This window comes from Eleginops maclovinus, chromosome 15 (assembly GCF_036324505.1).
Source record: "Eleginops maclovinus isolate JMC-PN-2008 ecotype Puerto Natales chromosome 15, JC_Emac_rtc_rv5, whole genome shotgun sequence".
Taxonomy (NCBI): domain Eukaryota; kingdom Metazoa; phylum Chordata; class Actinopteri; order Perciformes; family Eleginopidae; genus Eleginops; species Eleginops maclovinus.
In genome coordinates, this window is record NC_086363.1 from 20,908,798 (window position 1) to 20,929,221 (window position 20,424).

General features: G+C 40.9%; 2 protein-coding genes across 7 annotated transcripts; one reads left to right on the forward strand and one right to left on the reverse strand.

Annotated features, from left to right (window-relative positions):
• Nucleotides 1-4,233: 4,233 nt before the first annotated feature.
• ccn6 (cellular communication network factor 6) lies at nucleotides 4,234-10,530 on the forward strand. Of its 2 annotated transcripts, none has more exons than XM_063901360.1 (5): nucleotides 4,234-4,335; nucleotides 6,560-6,836; nucleotides 7,818-8,054; nucleotides 9,127-9,320; nucleotides 9,395-10,530. In XM_063901360.1, the coding sequence occupies exons 1-5, from the start codon at nucleotides 4,288-4,290 to the stop codon at nucleotides 9,674-9,676; spliced, it is 1,038 nt and encodes a 345-aa protein (XP_063757430.1). In that variant the 5' UTR covers nucleotides 4,234-4,287; the 3' UTR covers nucleotides 9,677-10,530. The 2 variants fall into 2 exon arrangements, with proteins under 2 accessions (XP_063757430.1, XP_063757431.1); XM_063901361.1 differs by having other exon boundaries at nucleotides 9,148-9,320.
• On the reverse strand, nucleotides 5,795-20,005 carry tube1 (tubulin, epsilon 1). Of its 5 annotated transcripts, none has more exons than XR_010167454.1 (13): nucleotides 19,847-20,005; nucleotides 18,486-18,559; nucleotides 17,653-17,705; nucleotides 17,495-17,552; nucleotides 17,208-17,323; nucleotides 16,401-16,522; nucleotides 15,017-15,204; nucleotides 14,761-14,933; nucleotides 13,422-13,562; nucleotides 12,412-12,505; nucleotides 10,703-10,877; nucleotides 10,064-10,224; nucleotides 5,795-6,895 (listed from the first exon to the last, which is right to left on the reverse strand). XR_010167454.1 is itself a non-coding variant. In XM_063901357.1 (13 exons), exons 1-12 carry the CDS (start codon nucleotides 19,869-19,871, stop codon nucleotides 10,066-10,068), a joined length of 1,425 nt encoding a protein of 474 aa, XP_063757427.1. In that variant the 5' UTR covers nucleotides 19,872-20,005; the 3' UTR covers nucleotides 5,795-6,895; nucleotides 10,064-10,065. The 5 variants fall into 5 exon arrangements, 3 of the variants coding, with proteins under 3 accessions (XP_063757427.1, XP_063757428.1, XP_063757429.1); XR_010167453.1 differs by having other exon boundaries at nucleotides 7,022-10,224; nucleotides 12,365-12,505; XM_063901357.1 differs by having other exon boundaries at nucleotides 12,365-12,505.
• Between the last annotated feature and the right edge of the window lie 419 nt (nucleotides 20,006-20,424).

A 20,424-nucleotide genomic window follows, 5' to 3' on the forward strand; every position in this document is an offset into this window, starting at 1 on the left:
AGTCTGCGCAGTATTCTTTTCAGTAGAAGTTGTTCATTCATGAGCTCCATTTGAGGCTCTAGACTTTTTGGAATACCTCAAATGTGTATTTCAGCTTCTTGGGGTATTCAAGGTTGAGGGTGTAGATGAATCCCATCAACAGTGCACAAGCCTTCGCTCTGTTTCCGCACGCATTCAGAACGTGGTCTACCTCGGTCACCATGGACCGGCTGCTGGATCATCCTGGTCCCTGAGGTTATCGAGCTCGTTCTCCATGTCAAAAAGACAGACAGAAAGAAACATACTCATATTAACAAGAAGCTGTCGTACAATATAGGCTTTATTGTCTAACTATTTAGCCTATTTCGATAAAACCAGGTTTTATTATTATTATTTTTTTTAAATGAGTGGCATGGATTAAAAACAATACAAGATTTCTAACTATTAAAATAATTTCAGGCCTTTCCCATCCATCTAATCAATTCAATTCAATTCAATTGAAACTTTCCCATCTACATAACTTTGCAGTGCCTGGTTTGAGAGATCCTATTTAACACCAAAAAAAGGTTTTTGATTTTACTTAGTTTCATCTTTTAACATCATTTGAAAAACCATCTTAAAACAGACATTAGTAGCTAAGCCCATCAGTAAATGATCCATGAATAATTGCCCTGTGAATGTTAAACCATTTATAAAAACAATAAGATGTTAACAAATATTATTTGTTTGGTGTCATAGTGGTTCATCACAGAAATAAAAAAACTGTATCAGAGCAACATCCCACATACCTCTGTACAAATATGTAATCGTGTTTCTATGAGAGAAATGTTGCTAGTTATATTTAATTCAAATCCCTCTTTATGTTTGCTATTTTTCTTCAAGAGGGCCCCTGCTCCTGCTCAGAATGCATATATACTAATGGTGTAAATGTAAAATATTTGATTGCATTTAACACAATAATAGTGTGATATAATTTTTAACTTCAGCAAAATGACTTTTTTCCAGATCAGGTGTTCTTTTACAAGGTCTAAAGGTTTCCAGATGAATCGTGTGTAAATGTTTTCACTTCCACTTGAGTTTCTGCCTTCTGCTCTCAGATTCAGATTTCTCCTCTTCAGGATCTTTTCCAACAGCCTGTTAAGATGTTCCAACCACTTGAATGGCAGGTGTTGAATAATGAAATGTCCTTTCCTCAAAAATGTCTCTAAAGGGCAGTTACTTTTTAACCAGGTTCATTCATCCACTTCTGTGACCTTCAAAGCGTAATGTTTGACATGTGTCATGCACTGGCTCAAGGACGGACAAAACAAGGAGACAACACATGGTTCATTTCCAATTAAAATACATTTATTTAAAGAAACTAAGTTAATTATGAAGTTTGAAGAGAGCAGCAGATTCACAGAGCAGAGAGGGAGGGGTTGTCACACATGTCCTCACTTATAAAAGAGTTATTATTCAAACCACATCAGCTGGTGCTAGAGGGAGATCTATGAGCCAGAGATGAGCATCTTAGTGTTGGATTTATAATGCTTGCTAAAACAGACATTAACAGCCAACATTAGCTATAATGAAGTGTTGTATCCCTCTTCCGAACTTACATACATACTATCACTGAAACATGCTCTATTTTCAACTGTGATCTATTTTAAATTGTAAGGAAGAATATTAGCAATCCTGGAGGGCGAGTGGATGAACCCGGTTCCAGAGTAACCGTCCGCCAGGGACATTATAAGAAGTAAATCAAACTAGTTGGGGGTCATTTTGATTGGTCACTTCACCTGGCATTCAAGTACCCATGTCTTGTACTTGAGTAAAGTAGAAGTACTCAGATCTTGTACTTGAGTAAAGTAGAAGTACTCAGATCTTGTACTTGAGTAAAGTAGAAGTACTCAGATTTTGTACTTGAGTAAAAGGAGAAGAACTCAGATCTTGTACTTGAGTAAAAGTAGAAGTACTCAGATCTTGTACTTGAGTAAAAGTAGAAGTACTCAGATCTTGTACTTGAGTAAAGTAGAAGTACCAGAGTGTAGAATACTCTGTCACAGTAAAAGTATTCTAAATGTTCCTCCAGTGAAAGTAGAAAGTACTCTCATCTAAATGTACTTAAAGTAGTGACAGTAAAAGTAGTCATTGTTTGATTGGTCCATTTCAGAATAATATCTCTGATGTGTTTTATAATGATTGATCATTAAAGTGTTCTCAGAGCTGGTAAAGGTGCAGCTAGTTTGAATGGCTTTGTATACTGCAGGGTAGCTGCTGGATTTACTGCAGGTGAACTACAGTCTGATTTAAGGGTTGATTATATTTACCATCATTAAAAGTTTTACCAGTTGACTACATTGAACTCGGAAGATTCTGTTCAAAGTGTTTTTCATTTTAATGAACTTTAATGTTATTATAGTGCACTTGAAAGATTGATCGTTTGTTAAAAAGAAAAAAAATCCATAATCAATAAAATCTTGTGTGTGGCAATATATCATTTACTGGTAACTTTCCCAATAAAGTAATTTTAATTTGTAATATTCATCAATAGTTACTTATAATTATTAAGTAAATGAGCAACTGCCTTCCTGCGAAGATTAATTATTACTCATTTACAAGTAATACATTTTATTAAGAAATTGAGTTAAATTTTACCTAATTTCGTAACGTGAATTTTATGTGTTAAATTTGGGTAATATTTACTTAAAAACATTGGGTGAAATCTACTCAAAAGACGTTTGTGCAAATTGTTACCTCACTTTTATTGAGTAGATCTTATAGGAAGTTTTTAAAAAATATATATTTTTGGGGGCTGTTTGCCTTTAGTCGGATAGGAGAGTGACAGGAAAGTGGGAGAGAGAGTCAGGATGGGATCCGGAAAGGACCACGGGTTGGAAATCGAACCCGGGTCGCCGGCGTACGGTGCAGGTGCCCCAGCCAGTTGCGCCACGGCCGGGGCCATAGGAAGTTTTTTTTAACAAATTACACAGATATAAAATATCACCAAATATATAACAATTCAGTCTGAGTGTGGTGTAAACATCTGTCCCACAATTCTTGACAATTCATTCAACAGTTTCACTCAAAACCACAGATGTCAACCTCATGGGGGGGGGGGGGGGGGGGGGTTTCCAAGTTTTAGTCGGCTCTCATTGTTAGTAGTGATGGAGTTATTGGGAAAGTTGTAGGGCGATGCAGAGATAATGTACTTCTGTAGGCTATCCCGAATGTTAGCATTGCAAAGACGTCTTCCACAAATCCAATGGGATTTTCCATTGGATTGGGAATTTGCGGAAAATAAGATCTGTGTTAAACAGGTTTTTTTAATAAAATGCTAACATTAAGCTATAAACAAACTACACCTCTAAGCTAAAGGCGGCTAATGTTCATCGTGATTACGTTAACTAGTCTCATTAAAACACTTTCAACCGCCGTTTTTATGACACACAGAGGTTTCGGATATTCATGACTCATGAGTGATGTATTCACTGACTGATTTCATGTCGTATAGAAAAACGTTGAAATGTCTTCAGCTTGTGTTAACCACAGACCTTATTCGCTTCTAAATGAAAAACATTGAAAACATGTTTACTTTAAGTCTCCCAGCAGTCGTACAATGCTCATTTCCAGATTTAAAGACGTATTATTATTATTATTATTATTATTGTTATTGTTGTTATTATCACTCTTCAAAAACATTACCAATAAGCGGCTCCATTCTGGTCTGTCCATGTGAAGTCTCAAAGGGGCGTCGGCTGGCTCAGAGGCACCTCTTTACTCAGTGTAAATAATGATGGAATGTGAACTGAAAGACACGCAGTCTGCATTAAGTGGGACCATACCGTTTAGGCACCGTATTTAACAAACAACAACCATGGATGCTTTTACAAACTATTCTACTCATGTGTTCAGTCTTTGTCTGTTAAAGAATGATCCAGAAAGTATTTCTTTAAGTGTTCTACTTTATGTGGCAGCCTGTCACACATGGTTCACAGATTGAACTGTTGATTGCTCCCAGATAAATGTAAGTGGGGTCCGCACACAGACTGAGAATAAACAAGTGGGCAGGACTTGAAGGCCCTGGCGGGGCCCAGCAGTTATGAAGACAAATATTTCCCCTCTGGATCAGTGAGGCAGGGAAAGGTGTGTTTGGAGAGGACACAGAGGGGTGCTTTGTCCCCTTCTGCACCAGGTCAGCTCTCCCAATCTATTCCCCCTACTCCTCTCTCTCTCCCTCGGCCAGTCTTCCTCTCTAAATCCCACCTTCCAGCTCTGTCGTCCCCCCGCGCCCTCCTGGAGCTCACACAGACCTTCTCACTTAAAGAGATGCTATCGCTGCTCAGCCATTCCCTGCTGCTCATCCTTGCTCAACAGGTAAGAACACGCTATCTTTTTCCATTATACCGCTACACACAGACTGATGCTTCGGACAGGGCAGCACACACACACACTCACACAGCATGCCGTATCTGGAGCAACAGGAAAATAGACAACTGAGATGCGTCAGTTTTCTCTATAGCAATGAATCAGCATTATCCCAAATTGGTACTTTTCATTATTAGACTCATTAGAAGATAGCCAAATAATAATCAGGTGGCCAATAAAAACACAGATTGGTGTGTTGTCCTTATTTTACTGGGTTCACAGCTTGTTTTCAGGAGGAGACTTGTGGGGGAGTCTGAGCTCTGTATTTAAGACCTGCTGTGGACCGGTTTTCACACTATGAAATGAGCTCATTCAGTAAACCTGGCAGACAGGCTTCAGATTTTTGGCATAACCCTTAGTGACCCTTGAGCAGTAGTTGGGGGGGGGGTTTGAAGCACAAGTTGCACCACACACAGATTGCATCGTAGCAAATACCAAGTTAATCAAAGCCACTCATTTAAAAGAATTGAGCACAATGCCAACATAAGATTAGAAGCTGTCTCATGAAGACAGAGACATAACCATACATTAACCCTTCAATTACAACCTTTAAAATAATATTACATCATTGGTGGTAGTGAAAAAGGGGCTGGATTCTAGCTGAATTGGCTAAATAATTTATGTTTGCGCATCTTGACTCATTTACAACTGACAGTAGACTCCCAAAATAACTTAAATCCGATAATGGAGTATTTAACATGTCATAGATGTAAAAATGTACGCCCCCCCTGGGATAATGCAAAATGATGATGGTTGGAATGTGTCACATGTCAATGTACGGCTTACTGTAGGGACCACTACTGCGTGTCTTATTCAGGGAGTAGAGAAAGACTGAACCAGTAAAGGGTTTGGACTCACCTCTTACCAAACATTCGCAGACTGAGCGCACATTGAACCATCGTTCAGACGCTCCGCTCCAGATGAATGGGCCTGTTGATGTGTACCAGCGGGATGTTTAAATGAGCAACTGTTAACTTACAAGTTATCAACTTTATCAGGTCATATGTCAAGGTGAGCAAATATGACCGTAACCTTTTAATGCTCGTTTGAAGCATAAGGATGTATCTGATATTTTTACAAATCTGAAATTAAAAGACCACAATCAACCCCACTTCTTTATTTCACTTCAAAGTCCTTTGGTTTCAACTAAAGATATTCATCTTTAAAATCTGGTCGCCAGTTTATAGTTTTTATAAACTCAGTTTTTCTGACAGCTGGCTACTGAAATGATAAGAGTCAGTGGTGCAATTGTTGGGGACTATTTCAGCGGTGGATTAATCCACAATTTGTGATCTACTGAGTACATGGGGTAGCAGGGCAGGGCAGTGTGTGTGTGTGTGTGTGTGTGTGTGATGTAGTCATAATGAAGTGTAAGTTCAGTGCCATGAAGGAACATGTCAGCCAGTGCAACAGTGAGGCTCATTGATGAGTTTTTAATAGTTTATGGACAACAATGTTTATTTTTTAAGTTTCCTAAGGGACTTTTGACACAAATTATTGATTTGGCTCGTTAGTTTAATCAGTGGGAATGATTACCTGTCATCCAAACAAATCTCTTGTAGTCAAGCTTAACTTACCGTCAGTCAGAAAATGCAATCTTACAATCTGATATTGATTTGAGGCAACAGGTTTCTCATGTGAGGGGTCTTTTGCTCCCTTTTTTATGTACTCTAATATGGGGGTTTCGTGGTCTGGATAGAAACTATAAGTAACCTCACACTTTCACTGACCAACCAAACTGATGGTGTTAATGTGGAGGTGGAGCTACACGCTGTCCATCAGAAACAGACTGGATTATTAACAAGAAGTAGTGAGGGATAAAGAATATAATTAAAACATACTGAAATACTATTCAAAGAGAATTACAAGTAGTGGGGCTTAAATGCTTCTCCCCCTAAGCGTGGCCCAGTCTACATTGTTTATCCTCTAGGGAACACAAATGTGCTGATCCAAATTCTCTCGTGTCTGTCAGTCAGAACAGGTGTTGCCAGAAGGGGCGTGGAGTTCAGATCCTTACTTGGATCTATCAATTAAAAGTAATTATAGACAGCCAGCTTTAACCCCCCCCTTATTCCATTTGACCAGGAGAGAGGGGTGTACAAATCGTCAAGCGGTTCTTCTGAGTGTTGCTCCTTTAAGAAACTGCAGGTGGAAATGTCTTCTCGTCCCCCAGGTCTTCAGCAGGGCTCAGAACAATGGGCAGCTGGCTGCTCGAGATGGGCGGGCTGCGGCCGAGAGGCGGCAGTTCTGCCAGTGGCCCTGCAAGTGCAGAGAGAGACCCCAATGCGCCCCGGGAGTGAGCTCGGTCCTGGACGGGTGTGGCTGCTGCAAGAGCTGCGCCAGGCAGATCGGAGATGCGTGTAACGAGAGGGACGTCTGTGACCCACACAAGAGCATGTACTGCGACTTCTCAGCGGACCAGCCCAGATATGAGGTCGGAGTGTGTGCATGTGAGTGGCTCCCGTCTTTTTCTGAAATCCTCATGCTAGGACAGGATGCTCCTCATGTTCTGTTTGAATCAGCAGAGATGCATACTGTTAGTGTGACTGTGTTATTATAAAAATAATGCATCTTGTGCATTTGTTGACACAGGAACTGCTGATCAAATATAAAATAATAAAAGCAAGATTACAACCTAGGGATGTCCCAGCCAAGTGGTTTCTGCCGTCCTATCTGCCATAGTGAACGGCAGTAGCTCACAAAGGGTTTCTATGTGGAGTTTTACTTCTCTAGTACCATGAAGCTGTTTTTTTAAGATTGGTCTCTGTTTAGTTTTATCTTGTCTGAGGCGATGGGGGTGTAGTACGATCACTCACAGGATGGCCCTAAGAACATGTTTGGCCATACACAATAACTGGAAAGCAGCAGAAACATGTTCCGAGAGACATAGAACCCCTTAAACTCGAGACCAGAATTAGAGCAGTGATTAATTATGAGGAGCGGACAGGAAGTCAGACCGCTAAGCCAGCAGAAGTCTCGTACTTCTAAGCCTTCATGCTGCTTGGCTGGAAGGAGAGAAAACAGAAAATCAGGTTTTCAAAATGCAGTTCTTAAAAATAAATGCCAGCATTTTTTAGTAAATAATTCTGTATTTGATTGAAATCTTTTGCATTTCAACATGAATGCTTAATAATGACCTGATGATGAGCTGTTATTCTAAATCCATTTCACTTTTTGGACAAACAACTAGCAATATGTAATTAAAGTCATTACGCTCAAATCACAGTTAAGTAAACTGAATGCGTGATAAAAAAATAAGTAAACATGATATCTTGGAATTATTTATGGTTATTTTTTCACGTGAGAATAAGTGTGATTAGTCCATTAATTGCAAGAAGACTTCATTGATATAGGTGTAAATGTGTTAATGCTTTTAACATTCACAGTAACATCCTGAGCCGAGCGCTGACGTGTTTCCCTCCCTCTCTCAGACCTGATGGCAGTAGGCTGTGACCTGAATGGGGCCCACTATGAGAACGGAGAAGGTTTCCAGCCCAGCCCCCTCTATAAGTGCACATGTATAGCTGGAGCCATCGGCTGCACCCCTGCTTTTATCCAGAAGCCAGCAGCACTCTTAGGCCCCGCCTCACTTATGGGCAACATGCCAGCCGGCCTCCGCAGTGGCCAGAGTGCAAAGAAGAACCAGCAGGACACTACCTACATGTCAGGTGTGTGTTTAGAGAGTGACCTGTGGACAGGAACCTGCCTGTAGGACCTGGATTGCTGTCCACGTAATCTGGCTGGGGAGGGGAGGGGAGTGGGCCTTCTATCACTCTGGCAGTAGCACTTATCCACACAGCCTAGCTGCATAGAGAACCCGGAGATGTTGAGATCCCCAAAGTTTGATGACTTAAATGTATAGTACGGTCCCCAGCACAGGGAAACTGCCTGGATGCTAACTCACATATGTTGGGCAATTTGCACAGTTAGCATAATATGAGTTAATTAGCATTAATTACCATTATAGCCTATAAGGACAATAGTTTAAAAATGGCTTGGCGGACAAAAGTGTTTTTTGGGGTTATTGAGGATGCTGAATCAGTTTCAGGATCAGAAAAAGTAGTTTTAACCAGAAAATGCAAATATTTGTACTCTTGGTGGGCTGACTACCATGAGTAAATGTTGAAAGCATTGGATATAAAGAGCACCAGATGAAAATTATTATCGGTGCTGTGGACAAATTATTTGCAAAAAAATAGCCAATCTTTCCAATCCAAATGATCCAGAATCTTCCAATGGACCCAAAATGTAATCAGCAATACTCCGCATCCTCAATTACCCCAAAATTGGCCAAATTGGCCAAGACATTTTTTAAACTATTATCCACATAGGCTATAATGGTAATAAATGGTAATTAACACAACTATTGCTAATTGTGCCCAACATATGCAGGTTAGCATCCTGCAGTTTCTAAGTGCTGGAGACCTCTACTATACATTTCTAACATAAAACTTTGGGATTCTCAACATCTCCGGGTTCACTATCGGACTCTATGAGCTGGCAAACAGACTAATTAGGGGTGACTAAAAGATATTTAAAAGCAATTTCTACTCCACCCTTTCTAATTATCCCGTGTAAGTACAGCTCAAAGGAAACATTAAGAAGAAAATTGGTTCCCTTGTGGAGGATAAGAGCAGGTATTTGGTGTGTGTGCTCTGCGCGGCAGCATGGTAAGCCCACAGACTGGTTCTTTATGCAGGGTGTTGTTGACACAGTGCCCTTTAACTGTAATACTGAAAGCTTACAGGGATCCTCCTTTAGCCTGGAAGAAGAACTGTCTGATCCAGACCACCCCCTGGAGCCCCTGCTCCAAAACCTGCGGCCTGGGCATCTCATCGCGTGTCAACAACGATAACGGCAAATGTGAGATGAGGAAGGACCGGCGCCTGTGCCTGCTGCGACTGTGTGATAAAAGCCTGATGAAGAGCGTTAAGGTGACCAGTTGTTGAAATGATGTGGAAGTATTACCATAGTTTTCAATCAAATAATCACCTTTTCCCTCTCATAGGCGCCAAAGGGAAAGACATGCCTGCCTAAATTTCAAGCAAAGAAAGCGGAGAAGCTGACCCTCTCGGGCTGTACCAGCACCAAGAAGTTTAAGCCCACGTACTGCGGCGTCTGCACAGACAAGCGCTGCTGTGTCCCCAACAAGTCACGCATGATCAAGGTCAACTTCACCTGCAAGGGAGGCACCAACATGCAGTGGAAGATGCAGTGGATAACGTCCTGTGTGTGCCAGAGGAAGTGCAATGATCCTGGAGACATGTTTTCTGACCTGAGGTTACTCTAACTTATGGAGCCTTCCAAACAGTTCAGGGACAAAGACCAAAGCTCAAACTGAGACTAAAACACCTGATTTCTAAAGGAAGAACGGCTGGGAATCATTGAATACATGAAGAAGTATTTGAAAGTTGTTAGTTCTGAAAAATGGACATGGCCAGTGCAGCAGACCGTATTATAACAGTCATGGTGCCACACCATGGCAGTTCAGGATACAGTATTCATGTTGCTTATCTTTTTTCAGAGGTTTTTAATGGAGTCATACATAAAAAAATGATGAAATATAACATTTAAAGGTATATACAAAAGATGTGGTTGTGTGACATCATCATTATTCCGTATAGCATCACACATAATCATTGTTATAAGGAGACAGACAGATTGAAACAAAGTGAACCTTCATCTGGCGATGTGCAGTCTGCGTGCATCAGGCATGAGTCTCCCCTTGGTGGCGTCCAGAAGTCGGTACTCTTCAATCAGGGAGCTGAGAGAGACGAGGGCCTCAGAGAAGTGGCCCTGCTCCATCCCTTCTACATGCAAGTAGTGGTGTAAGTGAGCCTTAAAAAACAAAAAAGGTATTCAAGTCTGAGGTATAGTAATCCTCACTTTAGACCGAGTCTATTAATCAGAATCGTAGGTTTACACATAGGAGGTTTGCTTTAGTATATGTGGTGCATGCAAAGACACAAAGAAGAATACGTAGCGAGAAAAACAAAATAGTACTATTATGAAAGCTTTAAGAAATACAGATTTTAAGACTATCAAATTACCAATAAAGACAATATTTACACAACATATCATTTGATGAAACTCAGCACAGTCAAATATAATACAATATGAAAAGTGGAGAGCTGTGCTGATTTAAACGAGGTAGTGTGGAGAAGAAATGTGCAACATGTGCAGGATTTACAAATATAAAAGGAACATGCTGTTCCCATGATGTAATGCACAGTGATTTTACAGGGTGGATAAAAGCTGTAATAGAATCCCTGATGCTTTTGCTTGATTAATGACACAGTCAATACATAGCTTGTACCTTCTTCCTGTAGAGCTTGGTGAAGCGTTCCTTCAGCTCCATGAACGTGGGCTTCACACAGGTGCTGTTGGCCAGGGCTAACAGGGAGTGGGAGTGGCCCACAGGAGGTACTGAGCACAGGCCCGTCTTCCAGCCTTCCTGGTTCCAGGACACAAACGGCAGCGAAGGCTTCAGTCTACAGCGGGGGGGAATGACATATCAAACGCAAGAAAGTGTTTTACATTTCACTGAGGAAAAAAATATACAAGAGTCCAAGTGACACTTCAAACGGTTCAACAGCATGCATTGTAATATCATTTTCCATCATGAGAGAAGGATGCCACAACAAGAGCTGTGAGGTGAAGGACCTCATCACACTGAAGCTGTAACCAACACATATATTCATTATTGATTCATCTGTTGATATATTTCTCATCAGGCTTTATATAATTAGCAGAGGTGGGAGGAGTAGAAGTACTCAGATCTTGTACTTGAGTAAAAGTAGAAGTACTCAGATCTTATACTTGAGTAACAGTAGAAGTACTCAGATCTTGTACTTGAGTAAAGTAGAAGTACTCAGATCTTGTACTTGAGTAAAAGTAGAAGTACTCAGATCTTGTACTTGAGTAAAAGTAGAAGTACTCAGATCTTGTACTTGAGTAACAGTAGAAGTACTCAGATCTTGTACTTGAGTAAAGTAGAAGTACTCAGATCTTGTACTTGAGTAAAAGTAGAAGTACTCAGATCCTGTACTTGAGTAAAAGTAGAAGTACTCAGATCTTGTACTTGAGTAAAAGTAGAAGTACTCAGATCTTGTACTTGAGTAAAGTAGAAGTACCAGAGTGTAGGAATACTCTGTCACAGTAAAAGTATTCTAAATGTTCCTCCAGTGAAAGTAGAAAGTACTCTCATCTAAATGTACTTAAAGTAGAGACAGTAAAAGTAGTCATTGTTTGATTGGTCCATTTCAGAATAATATCTCTGATATGTTTTATAATGATTGATCATTAAAGTGCTCTCAGAGCTGGTAAAGGTGCAGCTAGTTTGAATGGCTTTGTATACTGCAGGGTAGCTGCTGGATTTACTGCAGGTGTAAAACATTTTTAGTGGGGTAGAAATACAAAGTAGTAAAAAAGTGTCCCTTAAAATTGTACTGAAGTACAGTACTCGAGTAAATGTACTTAGTCACTTAACACAGCTGATAATTACGTTGATAAAATGTCAGAAAATAGAGAACAAGGTTCAGTTCCACAGATTGCAAGGTCTTCTGTCCAACCAGCCATCCACACCTCCCAAGATATTCAGTTTGATATATCAAATATATGAAGGCAACACATGCTGAGATGTTTGGGATTTTGGCAAAATTTGCTGCATTATGAGTCCATTGATTATGCGTGCTGTGAAGAGTGTTTTGCTCTCCCTCCCTCTCTCCCTCTCTCCCTCCCTCCCTCCCTCCCTCCCTCCCTCCCTCCCATTTTACACCCAGGTCACGTCTGCAGGTCTGCAGGGAGGGCGGTGAGGGGAGAGCCGAGGAGAGCTGGGTGCTGAATGGAGCAGTCATGAATCATTGCGGGCAGTGATGAATGGGGGTACTATTTGGGAGAGCAAGAGTGAAGGTGATCTTTGGGCCTATCAGGGTGGGGGTGCTGGCTGGTTGGCTGGTTGGTTGGATGGTGCGCTGACCTCTCGATGTTCCTGCGGAGGTCGGACACCTGCACGTTGCCCCTCACCATGAGGGCGCAGGCCAGGTAGAGGCTGTGCTTCGGGTCGGCTCGGATCAGCTGGTGCTCTTTACTGAAGGCATCACTGAACATCTGATCCAGTCTAGAGGGCACGGACAGAAAGAAGAAACATCATCTTGACAATATGTACAGGTATCACACTCACAGCCTTCATGGTTTGGTTTCCCTGAAGGATGTCTCCATGTACTGGCTAGTGATGGTTCAATCTGTTATAACACGAGCCACTGTGAGAGCCAATCTGCTAAAAATCGTGCCCCAGACAAATCCAAACCACAAACATCTTTATGACCTATAGAAGCACAGTTATCATGATGAGGTCTGGTTACAGTCACTGAAAGGACTTCAGGGATTTGCTTCTTCTTTTATATTAAATTGAGACTGATTGGAGCAAGAGAGCAATGTTTTATGATTTGTTGTATCTTTATTTATCCAGTCAAATCCTACAGAGCAGGCAAGCTATGTTGAGGCAACACCCTCCCCTACATTCACACAGAGACATATATTCAGCTCTGGGAGCGTGCCCAGTTCACCGCCACTCTTTCTGACCAATGAGCAGCCTCTTTGGAGCAGATGAGGACTATATGGCTCACACAAGGCCGCTTTCATTGCAGTTGTTGTTGGGGAACATGTTGGGGGGGGGGGGGCAGGATCAAATAGCATTTTTCCCAAGCCTGCAGCACCAATCTTAAAGTTGCTGACATCTCAAATGGAAAGCTGGCTTTGTGGCGTCTGAATAGGCATTTGTTTGAATGTTACTCATCATGTATTACAGTTGTTGCCGGGCATTATTTTACTCCTGAAATCCTTTTCCTATGTTACCAGTAGTGTTTCATCACTATGCTTCAGATCGGCACACTTCTAATCAGTGAGCTCTCCTCTCAGTTATCACTGCAGTCAGCATGAGGCATTAATGGGATGATGGAGTTCCTGTGAGCTCAACACCCTGGCCACAAAACAACTGTTAGTCAGAAATAGCTGCCCTCAAAGCCAGAACGGACCTTCTGGGGGGGACGCTGACATCTGCCAGAGTGTAGAGAGGGGTTAGGCTTGGCACCAAGTAGTGTAAACGTGGGAAGGGGACGAGGTTCATGGCAATCTCATTCAGATCCATGTTGAGAGACCCTTCAAAACGAGCCGAGCTGAAACAGAGGTACAGATGACACATAATCAACTTAAAAGCATGAACAAATTGATTTAAGTCTGGTGATTTAGCAGGAAAAGGCATCTTCGTAACAAAACAATAAAATCTGATGCTCAGTGAATTAGTAATACACGTCTGATCAGACTTTAAGGTGCTTTAAATTGCGTACAAAAGTGCTAATGGACTTCCAACCTGTACCTTAATTGTTATACTCTAATAAGGACTCTGATCCCAGCACACAGGGCTAACTCGTCCCTCAGTGAAAAACAAGTCAACAGGCCAAAGCAACTTCTCCCATCACTCCTCCTTCTCAGGGAAAAACATCTTTATGGAAAACGAAAAAACTGAAAACGTTTAATATTTCTTTCAATCATTAGCATATTCTGTCATTATCCAACGATTACGGGCTTGTTAAATAAAAGTCCTGTTTGTGAAGGACGTCCTGGCACCTCCTCTGTCTGCTGCTCGTCGGTCCATTCCCCATGTTGGGTTTGGATCTCCGAGATCCAGGAGGTTAGGCCTCTGCGCTCCTCTCCTGTCTGTCTCTATTGTGTTCTTGTTTATTCTCCTATGTGTGTGAAGCTTCAGTTCTGCTTCCTGTGTGATTGTGTAGCCTGTGGTCCTCCATGGCGAAGAGGAGGTCATGTGATTCTTAGTGTTGGAGGTGCTTGACCTCCTCCTGGATCTGTATTCTCCACAAATGCTAACATTCTGTCCTCCTGATTATCCAACATCCTTTTCCTGTCCATCCAGGGAGAGGCGTCCTTTTAGTTTGTGTTATTCTAATAAACATTTATTTTCACCTCTCTGTAAAAATGTGGATTGGCAAGGTGATGACCTAACAACACATTCTGGCTGGCATATTAGCTCTGCATCATTGGATGTTGTATCACTGTAGCAGCATAGTTACATATAGCAGACGCCCCCCCCCCACCCACCCACCCCGTAGCTCCTGTGCTGTGCGTTGTTGTTGTTCAGTTGGTACATAGAGTTGCTGTTATAAACATAACTATAAATAGTGAATAAAAATAGTACTTAAAATATTATTACAGCTTGGCAACGCTGGCTGCAAAAAATAAGCACCCCATTTAGCATTGTTCTAAAATAATGTGTACAAAAAAATAGAATCCAAACTAAATTAGTTCACACATAAAATATCAACAGGATCAAAACAACTTGGAACAGAAATACTGCACCTGGTAATATTGAGCAACAGGTTGGCCACAATATTATTCATGGAATCAAAAGGTTTCTCCGCTCCACTGAGCCCCCCCTGCCCAGAGATGATGGTGCTTTCCCTCCTGATCACAGACCCTGGCTTTCCACTGTGGGACATGTGTTTAATCCTGTTCACAATGTCCATCAACGACTGGAAGAGAAGTGAGAGGAAATTAATTTTGGTTCTTTTGTTTGTACTGCAGAGATGTTTCAGTGAGAGGAGAAAGCACACACTTGGTTTTCCACAGGCAGGACACAGTCAGCGTGCTCCGTGAGCTCCCTCATAGCTAGGATGCTGTTGTAGGGAGAGGTGATGACATCATCCTCTGCAGACGGATAGATGGAGGTGACAATCCGACACACCTCAGGAAACTCCTCCTCCAGCAGGCTCAGCACTTTGGTCCCCAGGCCCGAGCCCGTACCTTCAATTTATAATCGATACTTTTACTTCCTGCTGTTTCCACATTTCTTCAACTTCCTGTCAACCAAATACATGGTTTATGATAGTCTGTTTGCAGCTCATAGATTCCTGTTGAGAACCCAGAAATGTGAAGTCCACTAAAGTTTTATGTTAGAAATGTATAGTAGGGGTCCCCAGCACATAGAAACTGCCGGATGCTAACCTTCATATGTCTGCCAATTTCCATCATTAGCATAAAATGCGTTATTCAGCATTAAAGCCCATGTGGACAATAGTTTAAAAATGGCTTGGCCAATTTGGGAACTGTTTGGGGGTTTTTGAGGATGCTATAACCCCCAGAATCAACAACGTCAGTTTGAACCAGAAAGTGGCCATATTTGTACTCTCTGTGGGTTGATTCGGAAGATTTAGACGACTCTGGATCATGTGGATTGGACTGATTGGCTATTTATTTGAAATGAAATTGTCCGCAGTCGACATATTCATTTCACATTTTGCTCTTTATACGGTTGCAGCACTACTCATGGTGGTGAAAATCAGCCCACTGAGAATACAAACATGGCCACTTTCAAACTGACATTGTTGATTCTGGGGGTTATAGCATCCTCAACAACAACAAAAACAAATCCTAAATTGGCCAAGCCATTTTGGATATTGGATAAAACTGCAATAGTTGATCCTGAAAATGTCAGTAATCAGCTAAGGATTCAGCTTCCTAAATAATCCACTAAACCACTCCGAAATTGGCCAAGCTCTTTATTAACTATTGTCTGCAGGCTATAATGGTAATTAATGCTAATTAACACAACTTTACCCAAAAAATTCCCAACATATGTGAGTTAACATCTGTCAGTCTTTAATTACTGGGGACCAGCACCATCCACCAATCCATCCAGCCATCCATCCATCCATCCATACATCCATCCATCCATCCATCCATCCATCCATACATCCATACATCCATATCATAAAACTTTGGGGAACTCAACATTTCTGGGTACATAGTGCTGGCAAGTAGACTATCATTTGTATGGAATGATTCACCCCACAGAAAAAACCACATCTCTTGGGCATTCAAAGAGGCATTTGTAAAACACATGCTTTAAGAAAAGGAATCATTGCAAATGTTTGACATACTTCAATGTCAAGCACAAATGCTCCCATGACTGGAATTGGTCAAACTGGGTCGTGCCTTACCTCCTCCCATAGAGTGAATGAGGAAGAAGCACTGCAGACAGTCACAGTGTTCTGCTGCCTTCCTCAGCTTCTCCACTATCTGTTCCCTGTAGGCTGAGCCGTACGTCATGTGTCCAACCGCCCTGTGGATTAACCAGCACAATAACGAAGGGCAAACACTGGAAAACATTGTCTTGGTTCTTTTGAGGCTGAAATAGACAACATTTCTGCTCATAAGGTGATAATTATTATCCATAAATCCACTTCAGTTGCAGAATGATTGATTCATTTTCTAATTTGGTTCAAAAACTGGAAAAATATATTTTCCATTTTGTAAATTGTGGTTGAAAAATAGAATGTGGAGTTAGAATATCTAGTGCTGCAGCCTGTGAGCAACAAGCTGTGTGAATGTTTGTGTTTGCATGCTATGCAAGAAGGTACATCCAACTATTGTAAAAATACAAAGTCAGTTTGTATGAAAACCGAGGCCTGACATGGCCTGACATGCTCTGGTAATTATAACTGTAACAATGGCTGTCTGACTGAGAAACCAGTAGCTATGTCAAGAAGCACTTCTGACTTTTCCCCCAAATTGTATAATGGAGGCTTGAAGAGGTAGAAAGAAAAAAAAACACAATCGTAGAGACCGCGAAGCCTCTCATGATCTTTTGTTTCTTTACCCTGTAAAATTGTTGGGAATTATAAATGATGGTGAAAAAAAATACGATTTGGAACATCCAGAAAAGTCCTGGAAAGATTTGTGTGCAACAGTTGCTCGCGGCCATGTGAGTCTGTGAGCGGGCGTCCTATGAATAGTCCGTGTCTCACCAGTTGTTACCTGAACCTGACACGTCGGTGAGGAGCTGAGTGCTGTCAAACATTTCTCTCAACGGGCCCTGCAGGATCTCATTGACCACGCCCTCCTCCATGTCCACCAGCACTGCCTGTGGATTGAAAATATATGCCATATTAAGACAGCACATGCCTTTAACTATCTTTTCATAACTCCTTTCTCTATGAATCCCTAACTAATCCAAGCCTGATGTTACCCCCAATGAGGCCCAGAGGGAAAAAAGCTGTGCCTCATGCTGCTTTCTGGTATGCGCAGAACTCACCCTGGCCTTCAGATGTTGGATTCTCCCACCAACAACACAGGCCTCCCCATTACATTTCCTGGAAAGAAAACCAGTTACAGGACTAAATTAGGACCACTGTATGGAGACACGTTTCTCAACCCATGTAGCAGTTACTATAGAAAAGAGATTTTGATTACCTTGAGTCCACATTTCGGAAAAAGCTACCGAGGGCCTCATCATACAATCCTTTCTGAAAATGAGACATACACAGGATATAAGGATACCTGTACAAGTTGTCAACATGTCTGTTTCACAAACATAATTACCTCTATCGGCAAAGCATGCGTAGCAGAAGGACATAGTGAAAAAAAGGTAAATAAAAGAAACACTTGACGGGACATTTATGTGAAAGTGAAATATTTACCACTGCTTCCTCTCATAATGCTCTTTTTTTTTTTCTACTTTGTTTGCCCTACTTTGTTTTGTGTCTGTCCCTTTCCCATATCAAGCAGTCTTGGGTCCCTTGAAAGGAACTATATAAATTAAATATATTGTTATTATTTATATATTATATGCTACTGTGTGAAGAACATACAGTCGAACACATACAGTATACAGCTGTGGAAACAATTAAGAGACCACGTCAGGATTATCATTTTCTGTTCTTTTATTATTTATAGGTGTCTCTTTGAGTTTTATTATTATTATTTTTTTATTCTATAAACTACTGACAACATCTCTCTGTGTTGGAATTCAAAAGGCACTGGAATGACTGCCATACATGTAGAGATAAAGATTTAGGAAAAATTTGGAGTGGTTTCTTCATTTTTTCCAGAGGTGTATATTATGCACACATGACTAACAATGAAATAATAACACCACATTTATACATTTTCACAATACAATTTACAAATAATTGATAAAAAAGCTAATTGTTGGGGTCCTTGCAAAGACTCATCAAATACAATGTGAGGAGAGTGTAGTATCTGGCTCAGTTCATGAGTGTTGAGATGTGTATATTAGCACTTACTTTATTCACATGGGCATGTTCTCGCAAGGCAAGATCCCAGAACCTGCACCCAACCTGGTTGCCACACTGACCAACTGCAGAGCATGCATTCACAGTTTTGTTAACAGAAGTAAAATGATTCAACCATTTGTTGAATCAGTCATAGCCAGTGGTGTAAATTAACTAAGCAGATTTACTATAGTACAGTTGCCCATGGACTCTTTCCGTCGCTCTGACTACGTCCCCTTCTTTGTTGCTCTGATTGGTTGTAGCGTTATCCTATTGCGTGCAGAGGGAATTTGATAGACAACCGTTTATCCCTCCCCTCGGATTGAGCCCTGCCAATTGTGTGTGCCCAGACATACAGTACATCTAGATGTAGGTCTGGTTTGCCAGGCTAGTACTTAAGTAGCCTACACTTTTGAAGGATGTGAAATCTACTTGAGTATTTAAATGTGTTGCTACTTTTACATTTATTTAGTACCTTCAGTTACTTTACAGATCTGGATTAATGATGTGAAATATAATCAACCCTTAAATCAGACTTTAGTTCACCTGGAGTAAATTCAGCAGCTACCCTGCAGTATACAAAGCCATTCAAACTAGCTGCACCTTTACCAGCTCTGAGAACACTTTAATGATCAATAATTATAAAACATATCAGAGATATTATTCTGAAATGGACCAATCAAACAATGACTACTTTTACTGTCGCTACTTTAAGTACATTTAGATGAGAGTACTTTCTACTTTCACTGGAGGAACATTTAGAATACTTTTACTGTGACAGAGTATTCCTACACTCTGGTACTTCTACTTTTACTCAAGTACAAGATCTGAGTACTTCTACTTTACTCAAGTACAAGATCTGAGTACTTCTACTTTTACTCAAGTACAAGATCTGAGTACTTCTACTTTTACTCAAGTACAAGATCTGAGTACTTCTACTTTTACTCAAGTACAAGACCTGAGTACTTCTACTTTTACTCAAGTACAAGATCTGAGTACTTCTACTTTACTCAAGTACAAGATCTGAGTACTTCTACTTTTACTCAAGTACAACATCTGAGTACTTCTACTTTTACTCAAGTACAAGATCTGAGTACTTCTACTTTACTCAAGTACAAGATCTGAGTACTTCTACTTTACTCAAGTACAAGATCTGAGTACTTCTACTTTACTCAAGTACAAGATCTGAGTACTTCTACTTTACTCAAGTACAACATCTGAGTACTTCTCCCACCTCTGGCCGTAGCTAAACGTGCCACTGCTGTAAATCGAACTGTGTACTAGCCAGCGGACGTAGCTACAACATAAAGACAGCTAAGCTAGCTGCTAGCTTCTTTCTAGATGCTCACATTAACGGATGGGTTTTAACTCACCTTGGACAACAACGGACTGTGTCATGGCTGCAGCAGAACGGGGCACACAGGCGCCTATATACCGCAGAGTGCAAGCTTAATGTCAAGAACTGTCCATTTAAACAACTTTTTAAGAAAATACTTTTGAACGCTTATCTAATCTCGCGCCACCACTGTGTTTGGTCGAGTGCTGATGACGTATTACCATGGCAACGGGGTTTTGGCTGAGTGGCGATATACCACTCTTTTGCAGTATGGTTTCCTTTGAATCGTTACATAAAAGAATAACAATGTGAACTTCTTGTGTTTGATATTTTTTTGCAGAATATGGCATTAATTTCTCTGTGACATATAACAACATGCACGTTCTACCTGTAGAACTGCCCTACCATAAAACTAGTGAGCATTTGTTTTACAATAACAGGCCTCAGACGGATTTCATGTAGTTTTGGTTTTTGCAATTTTAATTAAAAAAGATATGTTTGCAAATGCATTACACTTTCTAATAAGAGTTCCCGTATCTAAATGTGTCTCTATCATCATAATAAGTAGTTTAATAAATCATATTTTATAGCTCTCCAAGTTAATGAGCAAAGGCT